The sequence below is a fragment of the Phocoena phocoena genome, chromosome 19 (assembly GCF_963924675.1).
Source record: "Phocoena phocoena chromosome 19, mPhoPho1.1, whole genome shotgun sequence".
In the NCBI taxonomy this organism is placed as follows: Eukaryota; Metazoa; Chordata; class Mammalia; order Artiodactyla; family Phocoenidae; genus Phocoena; species Phocoena phocoena.
Window position 1 is genome coordinate 15,963,011 of NC_089237.1, and position 26,961 is coordinate 15,989,971.

At 35.7% G+C, this 26,961-nt stretch overlaps 1 protein-coding gene across 1 annotated transcript in view; it reads left to right on the forward strand.

Moving 5' to 3' along the window:
- Window positions 1–26,961, forward strand: part of CDC27 (cell division cycle 27) — a 58,751-nt gene that overhangs the window by 5,915 nt on the left and 25,875 nt on the right. Inside the window, exons 2-9 of the mRNA XM_065896526.1 lie at window positions 5,679–5,754; window positions 14,364–14,511; window positions 16,059–16,184; window positions 21,161–21,258; window positions 22,014–22,168; window positions 22,274–22,485; window positions 23,671–23,785; window positions 26,121–26,236. Coding sequence (XP_065752598.1) covers window positions 5,679–5,754; window positions 14,364–14,511; window positions 16,059–16,184; window positions 21,161–21,258; window positions 22,014–22,168; window positions 22,274–22,485; window positions 23,671–23,785; window positions 26,121–26,236 — 1,046 coding nt within the window. The remainder of the gene's footprint in view (window positions 1–5,678; window positions 5,755–14,363; window positions 14,512–16,058; window positions 16,185–21,160; window positions 21,259–22,013; window positions 22,169–22,273; window positions 22,486–23,670; window positions 23,786–26,120; window positions 26,237–26,961) is intronic.

Here is a 26,961-nt window from a genome sequence, read left to right on the forward strand (position 1 = left end):
CCTCCCACCCTCCCTATCTCACCCCTCCAGGTGGTCACAAAGCACCGAGCTGATCTCCCTCTGCTATGCGGCTGCTTCCCACTAGCTGTCTATTTTACATTTGGTAGTGTATATGTATCCATGCCACTCTCTCACTTCGCCCCAGCTTACCCTTCCCCCTCCCTGTGTGCTCAAGTCCATTCTCTACGTCTGTGTCTTTATTCCTGTCCTGGCCCTAGGTTCTTCAGAATCTATTTTTGTGTGTGTGTGTGTGTGGCTTATATGTTACAAAATAAACAACTGTGGCAGATATAATGAGAGATGTTACATAACACAAACTATAAATTATATTTATTGAATTTGTTTATATTAAGAGCTGGAAAAGCAAAAGGTTTTAAGTGCCTAATGTGTGCCAGTCAGTATACTAGGAGCACCATATCATTTCATTTAACCCACACAAGTCCAAAAATAGAGTTCCATTTTTCACATGAGGAAATTGAGGCTGAGAAACGTTAAATAATTCCCCAAAGTCACACTGCTGAAAGTGCTGGCACACACATTTGAACACAGGTCTCCAACATCAAATCCTGGGTATATTCTTTCTCCTCACCATGTTCTTTTAGTAGGTTCTTAGGAAATCCCCATATTTTATAAAGGAGTAATTAGGTGGTAATTATTTGCATTACAAAAATAATTCTATGTACCATGGAGTTTCTTCAAGATTTCCAGAGATCCTTAACTATTGGACATATAATAATACAGAAAAACTTAAGGCTAAGACTAACATAAAATGCTAACAGTGGGAGGACTGCCAGAGTTCAAAGGCCATTTGTTTATTCATTCACCATAAGTTAGTTAAAGCACCTACTTAAAAAGTACATAATAGGGCTTCCCTGGTGGTGCAGTGGTTGAGAGTCCGCCTGCCGATGCAGGGGACACGAGTTCATGCCCCGGTCCGGGAAGATCCCACATGCCGCGGAGCAGCTGGGCCCGTGAGCCATGGCCGCTGAGCCTGCGTGTCCGGAGCCTGTGCTCCGCAACGGGAGAGGCCGCAACAGTGAGAGGCCCGCGTACCGCAAAAAAAAAAAAAAAGTACATAATAAATGCTGGGAGTATATAGTGAGCAAAAACAGATGTAGTCCCTACCTTTCTAGAGTTTATATTATAGTGAGGAAGACATTATTCACATACTCTTCTATATGTGTAAAATTAAAACAGTGAGAAGTATTGCAAAGGAAAGGTACTTGGTGTCATCAGAGTGTATAAGGATGCCTAACCTCATCTGGGTGTCCTAAAAAAGCCTTCCCTGGGAAAGAAGTCCAAAGAATGACTAGAATTTGCATATTTTGAAGGAAAGGAAGGGGGTGTGCCAGGCAAAATGAACTGTATGTTTAAAGGACCTGTGGCAGAAGGATAACATGGCAGATTTGAGGAGCTGAAAGAAGGTCGTTGTGGTAGCATGGAAAGCATGAGAAAATATGATGCAAGATGAACAGAAGAGGTAGGTACAGACTATACCATACTGCCTAGTTTGGTGGCTTTTGCTTTTATCATCAAGAACAGTGAGAAGCCATTGAAGGATTTTAAGCAAAGGGGTAATATGATCAGATCTGACTTGTGAAAAGCTCATAGGGAGAGAATGGATCATAGGGTAGAAAAGAATTCAGAAGGGCTAAGTAAGACACTCTTAAAGTAATCCAGGGAAAAAATGGTCTGCCTTTAAAAGTAAATGTTTAGGGGACTTCCCTGGCAGTCCAGTGGTTAAGACTCTGCGCTTCCAATGCAGGAGGCGCAGGTTTGATCCCTGGTCGGGGAACTAAGATCCCACATGCCACACCAAAAAAAAAAAAAAAAGTAAATGTTTATTAAGTTTCTTCCTTTCATTATTACTGCAGTTGCCTAATTTAAATGAGTATCGGGGCTTCCCTGGTGGCGCAGTGGTTAAGAATCCCCCTGCCAATGCAGGGGACACGGGTTCGAGCCCTGGTCCGGGAAGATCCCACATGCCTCGGAGCAGCTAAGCCCGTGTGCCACAACTACTGAAGCCCACGCACCTAGAGCCCATGCTCTGCAGAAAGAGAAGCCACTGCAATGAGCAGCCTGAACACCACAACGAAGAGTAGACTCCACTCACTGCAACTAGAGAGAGCCCATGCGCAGCAACGAAGACCCATCGCAGCCAATAAATTAATTAATTAATTTAAAAAATTTTTTTAATAAAATGAAATAAATGAGTATCATTTTGAAAGATACCTATAGGCATAGTTTCAGAACCCTAGGTCATATATGGTCTGGTAGAACACCAGAAGGCCAGATCAGTTCTTTGGGGGGTTTAGAATTTAGCCAGGCACTGTGCTAGGCTTATCTCAGAGGTAAGTATTTTTATCCTTATTTTACAGATGATTAAAGCTAAAGCTCAGAGAATTGATTTGGTCATCTAGATTAGTGTCCGAGGGATCTTTATCTGCCTTGGATTGAGGTGTGGAGATCATATTAAGTATTCAAGAAATAATTGAGTCACATTAGGTTTGAATACCCTTTAGCTGTTGTTTTCTGAATGACTTTTTTTTTGAGTTATTCTATCCAAATGTTGAAATTCTCTGAGGAAAACACAGTTTATCGCATTATCTTTTATCTGTCTCTTTGCTGTGTTGTAGTATAGAGGAAATACAGATTAGATAGCAGTGATTCTGTAGTATGTTTAAAACCTGCTATTATATTCACTCCTTGCTAACACCACATATTTTTGTTCAAAGGTTCAGCTTTCTGACTGTTTGATAAGAAAACAAAAGCACAGTGAGCACAATGACAATGACCAGATAGGTGCCTGTAGAATAATACCCGACTTATTTCTCATTGTCAGTAAATACCTGAAAATTCAAAATGTTAAGACTTTGTGCAGCCTACCTGAAGAACTTGATTTTCTCAAATTGGTTAAGTTTTTTATGTTGTTGTTGTTTTTACTGCAATCAGGATCATATAGCAAACAAAGTAGATGCTCAATAAATATTTACCAAATGGATGAATGATGTATTTCAGAGGTGGCAGGCATATTGAATAAGATGATAAGGAAAATGATCCAAGTAGTATGGAGACATGATCTCAGCTGCCATTTACCAGAAAAATCTGGTTATCTTCCAGGTATTTATAGATCACACCACTGAGAGATTTTATTGCCCCCAAATCTGATGTATTCCAACCCCTCGGTCAGACTGACCCTTATCTCCTTACCAGATTCTTGGTTCCTTTATAATGTTTTGCTTATTGTATCAAGGAAGAAACAGCTGGATGTTATTTTGTATTTTTTTATATTGCCAACATTAATGTTTTAATAATGTTTATAGGAATATCTTATATTTTACCTCCAGATTGGGTTACTAAAAGTTTACAGGTCAGTAAGTGGAAAATAGATTCAGAGTTTTAAAACATTCATTCAACAAACTTTATTGAGCATTCACTATGTTTTTTTTTTGTTTTGTTTTGTTTTGTTTTTGTACGCGGGCCTCTCACTGTTGTGGCCTCTCCCGTTGCGGAGCACAGGCTCCGGACGCGCAGGCTCAGCGGCCGTGGCTCACGGGCCCAGCCGCTCTGCGGCATGTCGAATCCTCCTGGACCAGGGCACGAACCCGTGTCCCCTGCATCGACAGGCAGACTCTCAACCACTGCGCCACCAGGGAAGCCCGAGCATTCTCTATGTTTAAAGACAGTTATCTAGGATAACTAGGGAAATAACTTAGTTAAGTAGGATAACCAGGGAATTATAGAGAAAAATAGAATCTGGCTTTTGCCCGCAAGAAGTTGCAACCTGGTTAACCAAATAATATAACCAAATCTAATAAAAAGCCTGATATTTTTTTAAAAAGTATAAACAAAATTGTCCAGGACCTCATAGGATGGAGTAATTAATATTGCATGGGATAGATCAGTGAAGACTTCATGAAAGGAAGAGACCATGTAAGCTGAATTTTGAAGAAAGGATGACAAATTTCAGGAGATAGAAGTTAAAGACAAAGGACAGCCCAAACAGAGGTGAAGACTCTGAAATATGAAAATACAGCTGATGTTTAGGGACTGATGGAGCTTTGTTCTGTAGATGTTTATTGTGTAAACTTTGTGAGGCTATCCAAGAGGAATCATTAGCAAGTTTTGATCAGGGAAGAAGACATGATAGTGATAATGATGAGGGCAGCAGCTAAAATTTATTGAGTAATTATTAGGTATGTGCTAGGAACCATTGTGTACTTTATTGGAGTCTTATGTTTTAAATTAAGAGACTGAGTCTTAAGAGACATTGTTACTTGCCCAAGACACAGAACTAGTAAGTCATGGAACATGAATTTGAGCCCAAGCCTCTCACTATTGTCTCCTATTTAGCAGTGATGATGTTTTTGTTTGAGGAATTCTGGGACAGGATGGATTACATTGTAGCCTGTAGGTAGAAAAACCACTTAGGAAAATAAAAGTTTACAGGAAAGAAGATTCTGTTACAGACTGGGACTAGGAAAGAGGGGGTAGACCCTAGGTACTTTTCTTTATGTGCAGTTCTATAAATGATGGTTAGATTCACTAACCAGCCCATTAAAATCTTTTAAATCCATAACTTACCCAGATTGATTTACCAGTACAATTGTTATTTCATGTATACTTACCCAACATTTCTGACCTTGTATGGTGAAAGACTTTTTGAGTTTCAAACAAAGAGTACCTCTCCTAGTCCTGGCAGCGGCAGTGCTCCTCAAGGCATTAGTACTGCTGTAGTCTCTAATATGCAAAAGAGAAAGCACGTTTCTAGGTCAGTAACTTGTCTCTTCCCCTTTCAAGTATCTGAATTGAATTCCATAAATATTTATTGAACACCTTTTATGTATTGGGCTCTAATACTGTCTCCCATCAGCTAGACAAGTGATTCTTAACGAACCAAGATATTTGTGAACCCCACACACTGTATACACATTTCCTGTATATATGTCCATGTGCTTTTTTCTGGGGAGGAGGTCCATAGCTTTCATAAGTTTTTCAAAAGAGTATACTATAAAAGGAGACAGAACTACTTACCTAGAAAGTAGAAGAATCGTTCTGAACCCTGAATGCTTATCAGTAAAAAGGTTTAAAAATAAGGATATCTAAACTCAATCCCAACTTCCGGAGATTGTGATTCAGTGGATTTGAGGTAGAGCACCACAAGAAAGGGTTGATAGCCACTGATCTAGACAGGAGTAACACTAAAATGCACTCTATGAGAACAGAAACTATTCGTTATTTATTGTGTGCCTAGAGTCTAGAAAGTGCTGGCACATAGTAGGCACTCAGTAAATATTTATTGAATAAATGAATATTAGAGCTCTCCAGTGAAGAAAGCTTTATGAAGTAGATATTATTTAAGCTGAGTCTATAGGGATGAGGAATTTATAAGAGGAGGTAGGTGAAGGAGCCCACATTCCCCAGTGAAGGAAAAGGAAGTACAGAGACACAGAGGTCTAAAAGTTCATGGGGAGTTGAGTGAGTAAATTCAGATATGTTAGGAGCCATACAGTGAAGAGCCTTATCTAATACGTTATGGAGTTTGCACTGTGGGCAGTGAGGTTTTATTACTTAATTTAGACATGTTAATTTGAGTATTATATGCAAGGCTCTGTGCTAAGAGTTACCTTGAAACTCTCTCTGTTTGTATATTTATGTTCTTTTTCCTCCACTTACAGGCTGCTATATGGCAAGCGCTAAACCACTATGCTTACAGAGATGCAGTTTTCCTCGCAGAGCGACTATATGCAGAAGGTTTGTAATCTGTTCATTTCTATAGAACTGTAAAAGAATAAAATATATGGAATTCCATCACTTTTTATGACTGTAACAAGATTCTGGGTATTCCTTTTTTTTTTTGGCCACGCCACGCGGCATGTGGGATCTTAGTTCCCCGACCAGGAATAGAACCCGTGGCCCCTGTATTGGAAGCACGGAGTCTTAACCACTGGACCGCCAGGGAAGTCCCCTGGGTATCCCTTTTGTTTTATCTTTATGATTGACACTAGTTCATAAAAATATTTCCAAGTGTCTGTGTAGCTCCTTATATGCTACTTTTAATAACTGTGTAGAGTTGCTTTGGGTTTTACGCTATGGTTTACTTAATCATGTTCCCGTCTTTAGGTATTTTTTCCCAGGTTTTTTATTAGAGTCTATATTCTGTGGCTTAGAGCATGGGTTTTGAGCCTACAGCCTTAGTACAAACCCTAACCCTGTCACTTAAACATGCAGTAGTATACTGTGGGCAAGTTACTTAATGTCTGATTATTTCATATTTCTCATCTATAAAATAAAGATAATAGTAACTGTCTCATAGAATTGAAGAATGAAGTAGTATATTTAAAGCATTTGGCACAGCCTTCTGGCATGGTAATAAATGCTCAGTAAACATTAGCTGGTAATGTGTTTTGTTTCTGTCATTAATTATTATAATCCTCTTTCTAAGATGCTAAGATAGATAATTATGTACAACTTTTCTTTTAAGTCATTTCCTTGGGTTATATACTCTAAAATGGAATTTATGAGTCAAAAGGTGTGATCAGTTCTACAACAAATTACTTTTTGCCCAGTTGATAACCACGCGGCAGAGAGAGGTGTGATAATCAAGGTGTCACCAATAGTGTAAGACTTCCTTCATAGTCCTATCAATATCAGATTTACCATTATTATGTATTCTTGCTTACTGGAAAATTGTGAGGTATTTTGTCTTGCATGTTTGTAACTGTGAAGGATTCTGGGTATTTTCTCAAGTGTTTATTTTAAATGTATTCCTATTTCTGTGAGCTGTATCTTTGTTTATTGCATATTTGCTCCAGATTCTTTGCCTTTTAATCTTAATTCTATTGATTTTTATTAATCTGATATTTTAAATTGTTATGTAGTTGAACTCATCAGCTGTGTCATTTAAACTTTCTCCTATTGCTCCAATAGCTGGAAAATTGTCATCTTTCTGCAACTCAATAAACATACAGTTCTTGGTAGTTTAAAAAAAGTTTTTTAAAATTTCTGCTACAACTAAGATCTGACATAACCAAATAAATAAATAAATATTAAAAAAAATTTTATCATAGTATTATTACTTAGTTTGGTCCATGTTATTTATTAAATAATTTCCCCCCTGCCCCACATGGTATCTTACTTGGTTTTATATTAAATTTATTTTATTTTTTAAATTTTTATTTATTTATTTTTTATTGAGGTATAGTTGTTTTACAATGTTGTGTTAGTTTCTGCTGTAAAACGAAGTGGAGTTCCCTGTGCTATACAACAGGTTCTCATGTATTAGATTTTTAAAAAATGTTTTGCTCTGTCCACAGAACCTCTCCTTTCTTTCATTAGTTAATTTTCTGTTTTTAATTCAGTATTATACTGTTTTATTATTAACACTTTATATTGTCTTTTAATATCTAATAACACCTATCTCCCATCATTTTTTTTCCAATTCTTTCTTTGCTAAGAAGTCTTTAACCTTTTTTTAATTCTTTATTTTTTTATGTGTATTTTACTACTGCTTTGAAATTTCACAAATATTTTGATCAGTGCTGACCTATATAAGTCTATGAATTAATTTAGCAAGTACTGACATGTTACTATCTTAAAGCCTTCTTAACCAGGAACAGTGCTGCCTTCTTTTTACTCCAGTGTTTAACTCAGTTTTCCTACTTTTTGAGTAACCTCCCATTGGATTACTTACCAAATTAAAAAATTTTTTTTATGATTGTAGGTGAGTTTTTTTGTGTGTGTCTGCATGAACTAGTTGTGGAACCTTTCTGCTCAGTTATATGATTTTACTCAAATAAAGTGCTTAGTAACCCAACTGCAGGCATAGAAGGTAGATATTAGGGGTTTGCTAGGCATGTGTCAAAAAGGGACAAGGGATAAGAACATTAAGAATACAGGCAAGGGCTTCCCTGGTGGCGCAGTGGTTGAGAGTCCGCCTGCCGATGTAGGGGACACGGGTTCGTGCCCCGTTCCGGGAAGATCCCACATGCCGCGGAGTGGCTGCGCCCGTGAGCCATGGCCACTGAGCCTGCGCGTCCGGAGCCTGTGCTCCGCAACGGGAGAGGCCACGGCAGTGAGAGGCTCGCGTACGCAAAAAAAAAAAAAAAGAATACAGGCAAGATGTGGACCAGGAAATGTAAACTACATAGGAAAGTTAACACAGGAAGGGATTGGTAAATAAGAGGTTTTAGAGAGGTACTGGAAGTCCAGATGAAGTTGAATTGGGAGATATATGAGAATAACTTAGGAGAGGAAGACTGTGAATGAGGTGCAGAATTCTTTCGTTAATGAAGCAGAATGTCTTGAATTTAGTAACTGAGAGTTATAAGGAGAAGGTATGAATCTCAGGAGGAAGGGGTTTCACAGAAGGACAAAGGGTAATGCTTGGAAAAAGTTGTGAGAAGCAAGGAGGAAACCAACCTTACTGTGGGATAGGAGGGAATTAGCATCCCTTTGGGAGTGCCGACAGGTCCTCAGGGGAGAACAGGAGTTCAGTGAGGAAAGTGAGGGAAGATCTGTTGAGCAGAAGTCTGAGGTCCAAATGAAAAGGTTTAGAACAGTGAGAGGCTTAGAAAGAAGGTAATATAATAGATTGCCCTATTCTGCTCGATTATGTAAAAGCAAGGTTGATTGTGGATAATCTATTTATATATATTTTCATTGATACCTAGGCAGCCCCCATGTTTTGCTGACTTATACTTCTTTCTTTTTTTAAATTTGTTTATTAAAGGGTAGGCAGTTTCTAGTTTATTATAGTTAGGTTCCAAAAGATTGCAAATTAGTGGTTTCAAATTTAGATGAACAGGTTTTCCCATAGAATTGAGGCAGGATTCCAAATTAATCCACATAAAGCTGTTTAATCCTCTTTCTACCTGTGTCTGATACAGTGCTTAACACTTGGAAAGTTGCTCATTGTTAGTTTCTCTCAATATAGAACCTAATACTCTGTTTGACTATATTTCTATGAGGGAAGATTTTAGAATTTAAGTGCAATGGGAGCAGATACTATCCCAGCTCAATAATAAAAACAGTAATTCTACCATTTATTGATTTCTTACTGTGTAGTAGGACTCTGAGTACTTAATATTAATTCCTTATTTAGTCTTCAACAATCCTATAAAATAGACATTGCTATTACCGTTTTAGAAATGAAGGAACTAAGACCATTGTTCACCAGGTTTCTACCTGTCTTAATGATTAATGGGCCAGATGTAGAAATTGCATTGAGTATAGTGATTTCCATAAATTGGGCTTAGTTGAAGAGAACTGAATCAGAGTAAAAGGTTCAGCATCTGGTTCTCTTCTCTGTCTTAACCATTATATTGAGAGCCCAAACTCACAGAAATATGTGACTGCAAATGGCAACTTTAAAAAAAATTACTTACACAGTTATGTTAAGGTCATCATTGAGGGAAGTTTTCCAGATACTTCTAAAGATATGGCATATTGTATCATTTTTAGGCCATTGCCTGTGGAAAATTTGATAAATGTTATCTTGTTGCTAAAAATTAAAGTCACTTTGTCATATGGGGGGACAGAAAGGATATCTGGCCCATTGGTGTACTCTTTTACTGTCATCATTAAATTCTTACTGGTGAAAAAGATGATGCTTTTTTTGTTTTAATATTCTCTTTATTTATTTATATATTCAATTCATTCATTCACTCATTCGTTCATTTGCCGTGCCGTGCAGCTTGCGGGATCTCAGTTCCCTGGCCAGGGATTGAATCCAGACCACGGCCATGAAAGCCTGGAATCCTGACCACTAGGCCACCAGGGAACTCCCAATGCTATTTTTTTTTAATCATCATAGTTTTCATTTTCATTAGGTGTTAGTGAATTAAGACTCTCGTCTTCCCAACGAACTTTTTAAATCCAAGACTCAACTATTTCAATGCATTAACTTAGATGTTTCACACAAACATCACATACATCAAACTCAATTCATGCAAAACTGGATTCATAATGTTCCCACTGTAATCTGACACCAATATGTCTTAGAAAAGCTCCTAACTGATTTTCCCATATTTACTCTTTCCTGCCGCTTCCCTTTCCCCCTCCCAAATCAACCCATTCTCTTTACTTTCCTTCTCAAAACGCTTTAGAGATATATAATAGCTATAATAATTTATCCCTAAATCTTTACATAGCTTGCAAAGCCCTGCACAATCTGGCTGTCTGCTTTCTCCTTATATATTGCCATTTCCCCCTCAAACACTAAGGAGCCTTTTAAAAGTTCCTCCAGCCCTCTTATCTGTGGTGTATTTACTCCAAGCATATTTTCAAAGTATTAAAAAATATTAACCCCCATCATATACAACAAGTATAAAACCAGAGTTAGTACTGAAGTTTAGGAGGTGAACAAATATAGAGAAAATAAAAATTAAGAATAGTATTAAAATACTGAAGTTGTATATGTAGGTGAAGTGTTCAACAACAGAAATGACTCTGAAGGGTGGAACAAATCATATATGTAAAGTACAGCACCCAGGCATTTGGAAACAGCAAAAAAAGTGATAAAACGGAATTACTTGAGTTTGTGGCTCAGTGTCGTGTATATATACCCCACATGAATGTCAGATGACTACTCAGGTATTGCAAATTTAGAAGGTCAATAATAATAATTTAATAATGGCACCTAGAGCTCTTACTATGTGTCAGGTGCTATCCAAAGTACGTATATATTAACTCATTTAATTCTAACAGCACTAAGTACTTAGAAGTAGGTATCACTATATCCTTATTTTACAGATGAAGAAACAGAGGGTCAGAGAAGTTAACTTGCCCTAATAAGTCACATAGCTAATAAGTGGTAGTGCGAAAATCCGAACTCAAGCAGTTTGGCTGTAGGGTCATTACTCTAATCCATGTGCTATACTGTCTGTAGGTGATGTGAGAACTTAAAAGATAATTAAGATGAAATGTGTAGGGACTTCCCTGGTGGTCCAGTGGTTAAGACTTTGCCTTCCAATGCAAGGGGTGCGGGTTCGATCCCTGATGGGGGAGTTAAGATCCCACATTTTGGCCTTGCAGCCAAAAAAACAAAACATTTTAAAAAAACCCACAGAAGTGATATTGTAAAAAATTCAATAAAGACTTCTAAAAATGGTCCACAGCAAAAAAAATCTTAAAAAAGATGAAATGTGTATCACAAATCATAGATGATTCCATAGGTTTTATGCCCTTTGAATACTTATAACATCAGAGTTTTTGACAGGGTGGCAAGCAGAGTACTCTAACCTCTAAGGAGTTCTCTGTGGTATTTGTAGAGTTTATCAAGGCTAGGTAGAGAACACTCACCTCAACAGACTTTTTTAAGTCTTACCAAAACTGGTGCATTTTGGAAAAGGCTGCTCATTTAGATTATAAGCCAACATGAAGAAGAGGTGTCTGTCTGATTTAAAAACACTGAGGGACTAATTCATCTTCCCATTTGATGGAAATGTATGTGAAGGATGCAGGCTTTAAGCTCCTTTTAATTATTTTGGGCTTATATTAAATGACCTAGCCTATATTTGAAGCCTAACCTGTTTGTAAGAAGAGGACTTTCAGTATTGTTCTGTAACTTCCTGTTTGTTTTTTCACCTAACAATGCATCCTGGAAATCTTTGTCAGTTTTTTTTTTTGACAGCTGTAGAGTGTTTAATCACATGGATGTACCTTAATTTAACTCGTACATGATTGATTTATCAGTATTACTTTAAGAGTAACTTTGTGGAATCAGTGTTTACTTTATTCCTGTTTATAAAACACAGCCATCTCAGGACCACCCATGGGTTCTGCATCTGCAGATTCAACCAACTGCAGGTGCAGAACCTGCAGCTACAGAGGGCCAGTTGTATATTATGCACCGTATAATTCCCAATCACATATTTTAATTAAGGCTGTTAATAAAGGATGGCAAATAAATGTCATGCAGACATCTATAACTATTTCCAGATCCTGGTATTTTGATCTTTGCACACTTACTGGCAAAGCCATGATCAACCTTAGAATTTTTCTGAGTTTAGTACTTGAGGCAGCCACTGTCAGTCAGTTGGCGTTACTGTTCCAGATGAAATCTATTTGTCAGAACTCTACCTTTTTTAGATTTATTATAGCCACTTACTGCTGGTTCACTAGCTATGTTTGGGGCTGTCAGGTTATTTCTGGGAAGCCTCAAAAACCACCCATGTCTCTCCATGTGTTTTACAACCCTTCAAGTTGTTCTGGATTTACTTCACTATCTTATAGTTTCATTAAGCTTAAGATTTGTTTAAACCTCCAATCTATAATCTCACTTAAACATATAGTTTTTAAGTCATCACACTTCAAAAAAGTAGTTGCAGTATGACACTAGAATCACACACACAATATTTGGTATCTTTATACCAAATATTGTGTGTGTGAAAGCACTGAGGGACAAATTCATCTTCCCATTTGATGGAAATGTCCCTGAAGGATGCAAGCTTAAGCTCCTCTTAATTATTTTGGGCTTTTATTAAATGACCTAACCTATATTTGAAGCCTAACCTGTTTGTAAGAAGAGGAGTTTCAGTATTAGGAAATTTTACTACAGTGAAAATTGGACCTAAACATAAGTGTTTGTAAACAAACATTTGATAAAGCATTTTTTTAGCTGAAAGTTGAACTAGTTTTTGGGAGCCATTGTTTATTGGTATAACTAGTTTTTAAAAGCTTAATTTTTTAGATGACAAGAAACTAGGCCTTTGCAAAATCTATAAGAAATCACACTTTCAAACTTATGTGAATTAGCACTTGTATTTCAATGAAATTAACAGTTTGTTCCCACTGCAGTAGAGCTCCTCATTCATTTTTTTGCTTCTGAATCACAGATACTACTATAGATCCTATTAACACATATATGCTAAAATTTCTTATCATTTACTACATGTCATTTATTGTACACTGTTTTTTATACTAGGATTTCATGAAAAATAAAATGGACCAGAGAAGAAGGGTTCTGTTGGGTTTTGCTTGCACATACATGACATACAACAACAGCAGCAAAGAAAAGAAGAAAGAAAGAAAGAAAAGAAAAATAAAGAAAAGAAAAAGGAAAATCTTTATAACAGGAAAATTTCAAATTACTTTTTTATCCCACATCTTTGAGTTAACTTTTCAGGAAGATGTGGCAAGTTTATCTGTACTTTAAAACAGTGATTCTCAAACTTTAGCATGCATCAAAATCACCTGAAGGGTTTATTACAGCACAGATTACTGGTCCCCACTCCCAGAATTACTGATTTTAGGGGTCTGAGCTGATATGGGGCCCAAGAATTTCCATTTCTAACAAGCTCCAAAGTCATGCTGATGCTGGTATAGGGACCACACTTCAGGAACCACTGGCTTAGATGATCCCTCAGCGCCTTGATATTATTACATAACCCATTTTTAGAAGCACAGAACAGATTTTCCCCTCTTTCTTTCTATCCCCTTTATTGTTACCTTTCTAGACTCTCATCTGGGGACTTCCCTGGCTGTCCAGTGGTTAAGACTCCGTGCTTCTACTGCAGGGAGCACGGGTTCGATCCCTGGTCCATTGGGGAACTAAGATCCCACATGCCACGTGGCGTGGCCAAAAAGAAAAAAAAACTCTTATCTGGATTGGTTGTGAGGTTGTGAGGATAGAAGTGAGGTGATGGTCAGTTTGGAAGAGAGTAAATAAGGGGAAAAGTGCCACATTTCATTAACGAAGGCATTTCCTAATGTAAAGAAAAGGCAAGCGGTTGATAAATAATTCTGCTCTTGTCATTAAAGAGCAGTTTAATTATTGTTACTGGACAGGTGTCAAGTCTGTCAATTGAGTGTTTAAATAGTGTGGATATTCACAATTTAGAAATTTTTTTCCTTTTTCTTAAATTATCTTGAATATACTCTAGTGTATATTTGGTGTTAGAAGTAAGTGGGTTGGTTTTTTGTGTTTGTTTGTGTTCCAATCTGGTCTTTTTTTAATGTACAGATTGATAATTACGTTTATAACCCTGAGTTTCCCTCTCATGAAATTTGACTTCTGTCCTCTCAAAGAGTCTATTAGAAAAATACTACATAAAAACAAGATGCTTTTCTGGTAGTCTATTTAAGGGTAGTTGTGTGCATGTGTTTGCTTTCCTTAAAGATTTACAGAGAATACTACAATTGTCTTCATTGTATTATTTCCTTGGTTCCTTGGGGAACTAACTTTTCTGTCAGAAAAGTATTTGTCCTTAATTCAAATTTGAATTAATAAATTGTTTTTTGTATTAAATAACATGCCTGATTTTTTTTGTTGTTGCTAAACTTGTTTACCTATTGGTAGGTGAAAATGATTACCATTCAACATACTGAATAATAGCCAATTTTTCTTGTGTGTGTGTTCTTAGTACACTCAGAAGAAGCCTTGTTTTTACTGGCAACCTGTTATTACCGCTCAGGAAAGGCATATAAAGCATATAGACTCTTGAAAGGACACAGTTGTACTACACCACAATGTAAATACCTGCTTGCAAAATGTTGTGTTGATCTCAGCAAGTAAGTTTCTAAATCTTTTCTATCTAATTTTGTTCTACTTACACTGTAGAATTCTGGATAAAATTCTTTTGATGGATTAAACTCTGACTGACTCCCTTTCTCCCCTCTTTTGATAGTAGAGGTTTGTCTATTTCAGTAACTTTTGAAATGTTTACCCTGCTGCTTATGGCATTATTATTTTGTTATGGAGAGATTTCATTGTTATGGTATAAATAATAGAATTTAACTCTGGAGAAACCTGTTATAACTAATTCCAATCATTTTCTAAAATGATCCTAAGTGTTATTTCTTCTCCTTTGCTTTCATTGCTAGACCAGTTGGAATAAGCCTGAAAACCTAACTTACCAGTTCATCTGAGATTAATGCTCCCTTGTGTCTAGATAGTTGTGTAATTATTTGCCTTTCAAGATCATTCTGTTTGGGAACCATTACTCCTTTGAAGCAAGGAGGCAGATTCAGGAGAACATTTCTTTTGCACAGTACAGTTCAACCAAGTCAGCTGTCCATATTCTGAATCTGGAGGCAGCTAGAGATTTAGCTAGCTGTATTTTGTCAAACTGTTTTCTGTGCTGTGAGAAATGGAATAATGGTAAAGGTGACTAAACAGATAATTGTAAAAGCCTTTGTATTTAGTCTGTAGATTTACAGTGAGAGAATACAAATAAGCCTCATAAAGTCTCCATAGTCTGCTAAATATTTTATTTGTCCAGTGTCTAATTGATGACTTTTAAATTAAAGCTAGCTAAAATATATATAAAATTTCTGAGACATTTGTTATTGAATTATTTCTACTCCAAAGATTCTAATGTTAAATTCTTTAAAATATACTTATTTAATTTACCAGTTTCTTAAGCCAGTTCTTATATTAGACATTCTTATCCCATTTATAAATATTTATAGTTTTTAAAAAGTCCCACTGATAGTAACAGAACTTTAGATATCAAGTTTTATGTTTCGGATATACTATGTAAGCTTACTTGAGAGTTTTCCACATGATGATTTGGAAAAAACTTTAAAACACAAACCATTACAAACTCTGATATGCTAAAAATACATAGTGAAATCAGGCAAATTTCTTTTCCCTTTGGGGAACATTTGTAATTTTCTATATCAAGAAAACATAATTGATAAATAGAGATGAAGTGCTCTTCAGGTTTTATTTGTAAACCTAAAAATAACTGAGGCCATTAAGTATGCAGTTTTTAATTAATATGTTAGTCTTGTTTAACCTGCTTGCAAATTCATACTTCAAGGAATTGTAGAATTAAGAAGGACCGCCACATCTGTTAATGAAGAACCATTCATATTTTCCCCCCAGTATAATGGTCTTCCGTTTCTTTTGACGTGAGTAATGTGTATGTTGCTCAGACTAGATTTGTACGTAGAGAGAATAAAGGTAACTGTTTCTGTTTTTAAAAGTAATACTGAAATTTTAAGATTTACTTTGTCTCCATAGTAAGAGGTACATTAGTAATGAAGAATGTCTTTACACACACTGCTTTTTATATTGACTTTTTTTTTTTAATGTGTAAATTTGTGTTTTAAAGGCTTGCAGAAGGGGAACAGATCTTATCTGGTGGAGTGTTTAATAAGCAGAAAAGCCATGATGATATTGTTACTGAGTTTGGTGATTCAGCTTGCTTTACTCTTTCATTGTTGGGACATGTATATTGGTAAGTAAGAATGATTCAAATTACCAGAAATTTGTTTCCAGTACTAGAATGCTTTGTGGTTTTAAAAAAACCTATGTTGATCTGTGTTTATCAAATAGCATTTGGTTGAGTAGTACACAGTCTTGTAGTTCCGTGATCTTGTTAAACCTGTAAAACAGTAGAGATTTTGATCCTGTCTATGACTGTCCACTTTGCTTTAATGATAAATAGCTACAGCAGCACTACCTAACAATTGAGTGCGCATGTGGGTTTTTTTTTACCTTGGGTGAGGAGAATATCTTCATGTGACCTACCGAGGAAAAAGAAGCAAAGAGTGAAGTTTTTTCTATGATATTAAATATCACCACTGCTCCTTAGAAAGAGGCATGAAGTCATGTTTCAGTAATAAAGAATAGCAGTTCCCATCTGGTATGTCATAATGAATTTGACAAATTTCCTATGATGGTAGCTGAAATGATAGTGATTTTACAAATAATCTTAAAATTTATTTACATTTATTTTAAATTAAGTCTCTTAAAAGCAAGTGAGAATGAATTCAGAGTTATCACTATGGTAATATTGTTCTCACTGATTTTTATTCTGAAATACTCTGAGTTGGGGAGTAATTAGGTAACAGGAATTGTTCAACTGCCCATGGGAGGGTATTTCATGTGTAAATGTCATCTGTTGCATGTGGGAGAAATGATTGAGGATTGCTTATCTAAAGAATTAGGTTAGCATCTGTTCTAAGGTAAATTGAGGCTAGTTTGAATAGCAGTTTTTAAAAAAAACCTTGAAAATACCTTTTTGAACAGAATAAATTATTTGACTGAAATTTGGGGCTCATTTTCAGATGGCACCACTCTTTTGAGAACAGGAGTAAGTAAAGATATAATACCAATATCTTCATTTATCTTAATAGAAGGACTTGGAGTAATGGATTTAGTTCATGCAACTATGATTCTTGTCATTTGTTCGAAATACTTTGAGATCCGTCCCCTATTATGGCTAGACACCATACTTGGCACTAGGAATGTAAAGATAAATAACTCACTGTCCTCCTCTCCATCCCCAAAAGGTTTATAATAAAGTGTAGGAGGAAAGAAGTAGTAAACAAAAGTTTATAAATTTTTATCATCACAATTTAAGTGCTATGATAAAATTTGAGCAGTATTCTGTTCAAATGAGGGAATAATCAGTTCTACCCAGTTAAGAAGAGAGGTAAGATGGTAACTAGGAAAGACTTGATAGAAGAGTCGTTTTTGTTTCTTTTAACTTCTCAATAATAAGAAAATTAGAAAATGGGCAAGATCTTGAACGGACACTTCACCAGAGAGGGTATGTGAATGGTAAATAAGCACATGAAAAGATGTACCAAATCATTAGCCATTAAGGAAAAGCAACTACCATTAGAAGCTATTACATGCCTATTAAAATGGCTAAAATTAAAAGTATTGACAATATCAAGTGCTAATGGGGATGCAGAGCAATGGGATTTCTCATACATTGCTGGTGAGAATGTAAAATGGTACTTGTACATGAATATTCGTAGCAGATTTATTTGTAAAAGCCCAAAAATAGAATCAACTCAAATTCAGTGGGTGAATGAATAAAAAAACTGCATCCATACAATGAACTACTACTCAGCAATAAAGAGGAACAAACGATTGATAAACACAATAACTTGGATTTCAAGGGCATTATGACAAGTGAAAAAAGCCAATTTCAAAATTTTACATACACTACGATATCATTTATATAACATTATTTAATAAAACAAAGTAAGGGAAGGTGTTAAATCACAAAAGTGCTATATATATATTACTAATTATTTTAAAACAAGATCACTTGTTTAAAAGTTTTTGAAGGTGCAGTTTTATCAAGTCCTAACCATGAAGAAGGAAGGTTTTTCCCCTTCCTCAGAGAAATAAGGATGGGTTATTTTTATTCATCATAAAGTTTAAAAGATTAAGTATCCAATGGGGCACAACGCTGCTTCAAAAACTGGCGCTTCATTTCAGTCATCATACACCTGTCTTGTGACCAAAGTTGCACCCCATAATCTAGAAACCCATGTGTTATTGTTTTGAAGCTACAGCTTGTTAGGTTATCTTTTATCTCCAGTATTTTGATGTAGACAATCATTGGTCTTTTTGTCTACAATACCACATGAAACGTGCATCTTTAGGACACAGCTGATACTAAGTTTGGTTCTTAGATTAACCTATTTCTTCCCAGTGCCATTTAAATAGTTTTTTTTAACCCCAATTCTTTGGGAAACTTCTTTCGGAGTTTTAGTTTTTAAAAAAATCCATCTAAAGTTGGGGCACTCCAGGCAGCTTAATTTTATTACATCTTTCCCCCTTTTTATCTCTCTATTGAACAGAGATCTGTCTCCCAGATTTGGTTATTGTAAGCCCACATCTTGCTTCTTCACCAGTTAACTTTTATGTTATTGGGTTGGCCAAAAAGTTTGTTCAGGTTTTTCCGTAACATCCCAAACGAACTTTTTGGCCAACCCAATATTTATACATACCAGTATCTATCCATGTGTGTGCATGTGTGTGTATATCTAATCTCTTCTTAGCAGACATTTTGTTTTACATTTATTTTATGGTCTATTAATCAGGTCATGGCTTATTATAAAAATCAGCCTTGCCAACTTATCAAAGGTTTAAGAAAAGTTACCTTTTGCTAATGTAAAAAGAGAATATAATTTACATAATACTGGAGAAGAGGATTTTCATCACAAATGATCACCTCTTACATTTTCATAATATTTTTTCTTGAATAGATTATTTTATCTTTGCTTCATCAGTTCGTCCACCACTTTTCTGGCCATTTAAGTAATTCATATATTTTCCTCAATGCAACTTTAAAAATTATTAGTAAAAGTATTTTATGATATATTGTACAAGCAAAGCAAGGGGGTGAGGCTATTGTAAACAGGAAAGAGGTAATATAAAAATGAGAAATCTAATTTCCTGTCCTCAGAAAGCTTATAATCAATTGCAAGAGAGCACACATGAAAGATAAATAAATTGGGGACTCCCCTGGTGGTCCGTTGGTTAAGACTTCGCTGTCCAGTGCAGGGAGTGCAGGTTCAATCCCTGGTCGGGGAGCTGAGATCTCACATGCCTCCTGGCCAAAAAGCCAAAACAAAAACAGAAGCAGTATTGTAACAAATTCAATAAGGACTTTAAAAATGGTCCACATCAAAAAAAAAAAATCTTAAAAAAAAAAAAGGTAAAGAAATAGACAAACCATAATTAGTTATATAAGCAATGAGGGGGCTGTATAACATGAGTTAGTTTAGGTCAAACATTGAGATTTCACTGTACTTTTCTTTTCATGGCCTTATGTTAAAAGTTCCTGAGCATTGATTTGACACTTTCCACTCCTAATTATTACTTTCAAAAAATACTCTTTTTATGTCTTTGCTTTGTTTCCTATTTTTAAGTTACCCCTCTATCCATGGTAAATGATTATATTATTCTTGTTACAACTATTGTTCCTTTAAGAAATTTCATCTAAGCAATCCTAGATATAGACTGATAAAACTTACATTTTCTGAAAGCCTGCCTCCTGCTCCTGCTTCCTTCTTTGTCTATGTGTTTATTGGGTCAAATTAGGCAAATGTGGGAAGCTAGATAGTCTTCAACTAGTGGTATTTTCTTGTCTTTATTACATCATTTATTCTAGTTTCTATTCACTTGCAAAATTTGAAAGTAAGGCACACCAATATATAGTTACCCAAAGGGGTCTTCTTTTCAGTTCTCTGAGATACACTGACAGCACATAAACAGATTATGTTTTAACTGATAGTTTAATTTGAAGGTTGTTTTGAAAATCTTGGTTAGATGCCATCTGGTCCTTATAAAACCTTAGGGTTTTGGAAAAATTGCTGTATCTTAATTTTTTTCCATTAGATAATGAAGAATTTCAACCTTAGACCAGGTGAATAATATTTTTTAACCTGAAAGCTCCAACAAGTCTCACTAACCCTCAATCCCATCTTCCCCCATTTAAAAGCTAGGGAGGGGCTTCCCTGGTGGCGCAGTGCTTAAGAATCTGCCTGCCAATGCAGGGGACACAGGTTCGAGCCCTGGTCCGGGAAGATCCCACATTCCGCAGAGCAACTAAGCCCGTGCGCCACAACTACTGAGCCTGCGCCCTAGAGCCCGTGAGCCACAACTACTGAGCCCACGTGCCACAACTATTGAAGCTTGAACGCCTAGAGCCCGTGCTCCACAACAAGAGAAGCCACCACAAGGAGAAGCCCATGCACCACAACAAAGAGTAGCCCCACTCGCTGCAACTAGGGAAAGCCCATGCGCAGCAATGAAGACTCAGCGCAGCCAAAAATAAAATATAATTAATTAATTTAAAATAAAATAAAAGCTAGGGAGGCAACAATGCTGTTCTAATAATTTCCAGATTGTTTCAAGTATATAGAGTCCCAAGAATGTTGTTTATATTCTAAATGTGAGCCTTTATATACCCAATTTAGAAAGAAACGTGAATTTTCCTTTAAGTTAAGAGCTACCACCTCTACTTTGTTAAAAAATCTGATCATTTAAATGTGCTATTATTTGAAGCATTTAATTCACTTTCAAAATTACCACTGGGATTTATATTTAAAATCAACAATAAGACTGAAATATTTGGGTGTTTTCCATATTTCCTCAGTAATTCTAATATCCAACAGGAAATTAAAAGCAATATAGTATTTAAGAAGGCTATGATAGCTTGTTTATTTTGTTAACATTCCTTTCAATTCATGTTCTGTTTGCTTTTACCTGACTTTTGACTTGAACTGCCCTAAATAATAGAGGTTGGAGGATGGTAAGAAGGAGAAATTGATAATTTAAGAAAGAATCTAGCAGAGTACTCTCAGAACTTATATAAGATTTACCTAATTTTCTGTATCAAAAGTTTCTTTGTAATAGATGTTTTAGATTTTATAGCTTGTCTAATCTATTTGTTTGTCTTTACAGCAAGACAGATCGGCTTGCCAAAGGATCAGAATGTTACCAAAAGAGCCTTAGTTTAAATCCTTTCCTCTGGTCCCCCTTTGAATCATTATGTGAAATAGGTAAGCTTGTAGAGGTGGCTACGGGAGGGTTCTTCCATTTCTTCTTCTTCTTTTTTTTCCCCTGCTTAATTTTTGGAGAGTGATACAAATTATCCACAAGAAAAGTATTTTTCAAAGCTAAGGGTTTTTAAAATTGAGAACAAGAAATAAGGTAGAATCATATGTTTTAGGAATAATGTGCCCATTCTTGTGTCCTCTAGAATGAGTTGTATTGTGAGTATAACACTAGCCAAAACAGCATTCTGGGTAAGAAAAGAAATTAAAAGAATGCCCAGAGCAGAAACTGTTCTATAAATAAGACCTGGATAATATGGGGGGAGAGTGTCTCAGTATATATGTTCCAGGATGCATGAAGGATCATTTTAAAACATTGTTGTGTCTTTACATGGAAGTGCTCAAAACTTTAGTATGATTTCTACAGGGTTTCACCCTCAACTCCTTACCTTGAGCAGAATGAGATCTATTTGCTTTCTGCTTTAAAACAAACACAGAAATCTGCATTCTTCTGTGATTTATTATATTTAAAGTCAGTGTCATTGTGGTTTAGTTTATTTCCTGAATTTACAGCTTTATCTTAGGGGTAAATTTTTACGATAAATTGATGGATGGGCTTTTGGGAGATAAATCTGATTCACTGAAACAGAAGAACTTTAAAACTTTGGATAAGGCCATATTTCCACTGATTTATGCATGCTTGAAAAAAAAATTTAACCTTTGTTTCCTCAGAGGCAAACTTTTTTTTTTCCCCTTCACAGGTGAAAAGCCAGATCCTGACCAAACATTTAAATTAACATCTTTACAGAACTTTAGCAGCTGTCTGCCCAACTCTTGCACAACACTAGTATCTAATCATAGTTTATCTCACAGACAGCCTGAGACAGTTCTTACAGAAACACCCCAGGACACAATTGTAAGTGTATTATACACTAGTGTTCAAAATATTGTGAAAATGAAAATCAATGATCTGAACTAAATAATGTATCATAAATGACATGGTAGAAATTTTCTGTTTCAGGAATTAAACAGATTGAATTTAGAATCTTCCAATTCAAAGTACTCATTGAATACAGATTCTTCAGTGTCTTATATTGATTCAGCTGTAATTTCACCAGATACTGTCCCTCTTGGAACAGGAACTTCCATATTATCTAAACAAGTTCAAAATAAACCAAAAACTGGTCGAAGTTTATTAGGAGGACCAGCTGCTCTTAGCCCATTAACCCCAAGGTAAGACAAATAAAAGATACTTTAAAATGTGCTGTAATATTAAACGATCATATAGTAATTCCTATATTAATAATATAAATTAATATGAACAGCAACTTCTAAATCATTATGTAAATAGAGGTATTTAATAAGTCAATAATGAACCTATTCCATTTTCAGAAAATGAAGTAATAGAAATACAGTACCTGTGATAAAAATTCCGTCTTAAATATTGGAGAAAATTTAAAAACATGCCTTATTCAGCTGGTGTATGCATTAAAAACTATTGTGTTTATGGCTGTGCATCAGTGAACCTCTTAAAATGTTGGATTGCTTATGATAATAATCAGAGTGACAGCAGTGGTTATTGTTAAAGTACTGTATTCCAAAATGGGAAGGAAGAATTGACACCTATTGATATGAAATATTTTGTCAAATTATCAGAAATATATGTATATATAAATATAGGAACCCAGCCCAGAGGAAGCATATCCAAAAGAATCAAAATAAAAAATTATATGTTAGGGGCTTCCCTGGAGGCGCAGTGGTTGAGAGAGAGTCCGCCTGCCGATGCAGGGGACACGGGTTCGTGCCCCGGTCCGGGAAGATCCCACGTGCCGCCGAGCGGCTGGGCCCATGAGCCATGGCTGCTGAGCCTGCGCGTCCGGAGCCTGTGCTCCACAGCGGGAGAGGCCACAACAGTGAGAGGCCCGCGTACCGCAAAAAAAAAAAAAAAAAATTATATGTTAAAACAGACTATGAGTTGGGTCCCAGTTCCAGGGAGCTACTAAAATAGTGTGACCATGAGATTACAAAACTCATTGAATCCACAGATGTGTTCATTGGCTTCTGGAGACATTTTCTCTGTAATAGGGTCTAAATCCCATAAATTCCAAGAATTTGAAGTAATTTGATAATTTGGATCTTAGCTTTTACAAATCCACTCTTCTTTATTTCTAATAAATCTCCTGAGTCAGTAGTTGCTGCTCAATGTAGTTTATTGTTTGATTTTTTTTTTTTTAATTTTAGTTATGGTGGGTGGAATAGTCTACATTCACAGCTTATTTTTAATCTGCCCCTCAAATCCTAAATGCCCCCAAGACTGATTTGCCATTCTCTTCCTTTTAGACCTTCTAATTTAAGTATACTGCTGCTTTATATATGCCTTGATGACTTTTTGACACCTTGATTTCAACCTCTTCTCAGTTTTGGGATTTTGCCATTAGAAACCCCAAGTCCTGGAGATGGATCCTATTTACAAAACTACACTAATACATCTTCTGTAATTGACGTGCCATCAACCGGAGCCCCTTCAAAAAAGGTATTTTCCATGTAAAATACAGTTTTGGTATTGATGAAGGAAATTCATTTAAAATTCCAATCTGTTAAAGGCAATTTCAGAATCTAACTTTCTTTAATTGCTGTTGCCTTAGGAGAGTTTATCTAAATGTAAAAGAAAGTTGTCATTATCATAGCCTCCAGTCATAGTAGGAGACACAAAGCTGGTTGCTCTTTTGGCCATGTAAGTTTGTAACTCACAAGTATAGTTTATTTCAGCATATAGCTAAATAAACATTCAGATGTTTAATTTCCTTTTTTTAAAAAACAAAATTAAGATTGTTTCTATCACTTCGAAGGTAAATAATGGAAATTATACCTGCCATAGTTTTTGCTTATCCCCACCACTATGTTTGTTTTTTAATTTTACTAATTAACATGATAAAGCCAGCTATTTCTGATAATAAAATTTTTATAGTGGATCCTCATACAGGTGGAGTAAATATGTAGTAAATGTATCGTAAAATGAAAAATATTTCACAGTATCCTTATAGTAAATACTGCAACAAGACTGAGTTGCAACTGCGACTCTTTTTATAATATTCTTTTATTAAAGTCTGTGGCAGTAGAAGCCAAAGCGCTGTTTATTTAAAACATATCCGTGGTGCAGGGTATCTTATGTAAGAATTAAATTAGTTATATGTAAAATACTTATTGCCATGCTTAATAGATGTTTAAGAAATGGAAGCTAAATGAGTCAAACTGGTATGTGAATGACTGATACAGCCCTTTTACCCTCCTAGAGAGACATGTTGCTTCTTGTTTTGTTTTTACTCTTACTCCTGAACTTCCTTAGAGTCAGCAAAATTTTTTCCTATGATAGCTTCTTAATGAGTGATAATAGGAACTTCAAGAGTGGTAAACAGGGACTATAAAGTAGTTAATATGTGGATTATTTTAAATAGGATTTTTTAAAAGTTGGCACCTACCTGCCGTTGTATTATTATGCGAGTGAAATATAAGTGTGGAAATTAGTTTATTACAGTTATGAGAAGGCATAGTAGGATGGTGGTTAGCATGCCAGGTGAAGTAGGCCAAAACCATGTGAGTCAGAGTAATTAAGGACAAGTTAGGCGATGAACAGGTACATGATTTCATTGCCCAGTCAAAACCTCTTCCTGTCTCAACCTCTTCTGCCTCTGTTCTATTACAAGACATTCCTGGAAAAGGTATACTTCTAGGTCTGCCTGCAGTATCAACTAAAAATATCAAACCAAGTAGTGAGTTTAGTACATAGTACTTTGCTAAATAAGGACCAGAGTTGACTAAGTTTTGTCCCTTGGGTGAATGTAGAGGTGCTAATCTGGGGAAGGAAAAGGAGGAAGTGTTATAAAAGTTTTATTGAAGGGAGTGGTAGATTAGGTGAAAATATTCAGTGGATAGTTAGTTATAGAGGAAAGACTCTGGCCAAGTGATAGAAATAATAATTGAAGGGTTAAAATGGCCAGGCTCTCCTCGGGAAAGAGAGAGTAGCTAAAGATCTTAATTTGGTAGTAAAAAAAATTTTTTAGTATCCACTGACACAGTAGCCAGAGATCACTTTATAAAGAAGTTAAGTGAGGACTTCCCTGGTGGTCCAGTGGTTAAGGCTCTGTGCTTCCACTGCAGGGGGACATGGCTTCATCCTTGGTCGGGGAACTAAGATCCCTCATTACGTGTGGCGCAGCCAAAAAAGAAAAAAAAAGGTTAAGTGATTAAAATAAATAGAAATAAGGTAGTAAATTAGAGAAAAGAGAAGGGGCAAGCAGAGACCAGTTAATAGAAGATTGAACACACCAGAAAGAAATGCTAATTCTAAGAGCAATATTCTTAGAATTTGGAAAATAATCAGATGATTTTTTTTTAATCTACTCCTCTGAATTACTCTAGAACTGTTTTTACTAAGTGCCAAAGAAGGGATATAAAATCTTACTGTATTATTATTTTTTTATGTATACTAAGTTAGATCATAAATCTTGAGAATAGTAGCTGTCTTAAAGTTCTTCAGCATTTAGCCCAACTGGGAAAGATATATAAATAAATGGCTTCTAGGAATTTTGAGCCTTTCCCTGGAAACTAAAGTTGAAAGATGAAAGGATAGTATAAGGGTAAAAATACTGAGGTTAATATGAAGAAATAGGCTGATGTTCATTCTAATATAACATTAAATTAACCTAAAATGACATAAATAATGACATTAATAATTTGTGTTTTCAGATGACAGACTGTATATAATATGAAATCTTGTATTGGGAAAATGTAGATGGGCACATCATGATGTCTTTTATCATTTACAGTGCAATTTATAATTCAAACCTTAGACTTTTTGTGTTTTACAGTCTGTTGCCAGAATCGGCCAAACTGGAACAAAGTCTGTCTTCTCACAGAGTGGAAACAGTCGAGAGGTAACTCCAATTCTTGTTGCACAAACACAAAGTTCTGGCCCACAAACAAGGTATTTGTTATGGTGTCATTATTTGATACTGTTCATTATTTGATATTGTTTCTTATTGTGAAACATGATTGTAATCCTTCAGTTTAGGCAGGTTTTGACTGTCCCAAGAATTCTAGAATGACTATTTTAAATTTTGAATATGTTAAATTTGAAATTTCTAACTTACTGAAAAACGAGTTTAATTTTTAGTTGAGTATTATTATGCAAATAAAGACAAGAGTTAGCTAAAATACCTTTTTACTCTAAATTGCCTCATGAATTTGTTTGAACTAGATATTCTGAGCAGTCCTCCAAAATAATTTTCTTCTTTTTTTATATGACCTTCTCCACTGGTCAAGTACAGATAGATTATTCTCCCCTTCCCCTATTATGCATTTCTATAAACAGATCATAATACTAATCTTCCAATAAATCTTCAAATAATGAATCCATTTCCACACAGAAGTGGTGTTAAGTAGGATCTCTCTTGTTCAAGGACTCAAAAATAAATTATAGCTAATATTTTAAGAGAAAGCTCTAACTTTGTCTCCTAAAATAATGAACATGTACCATAAGTCTTAAAACAGACGTACGTGCGCATACACCTTGACTATATAAAAGGCCTCAATATTTCTAAAATGCCAGGATGGTAAGTCTCATCATGAGGGCCAGCTCTCAGGCAGGTGACAGTGATTGCCTCAGGCTCAGTTATGAGAAGGAGCCTGAGGCCTCCTGCAGAGCAGCAT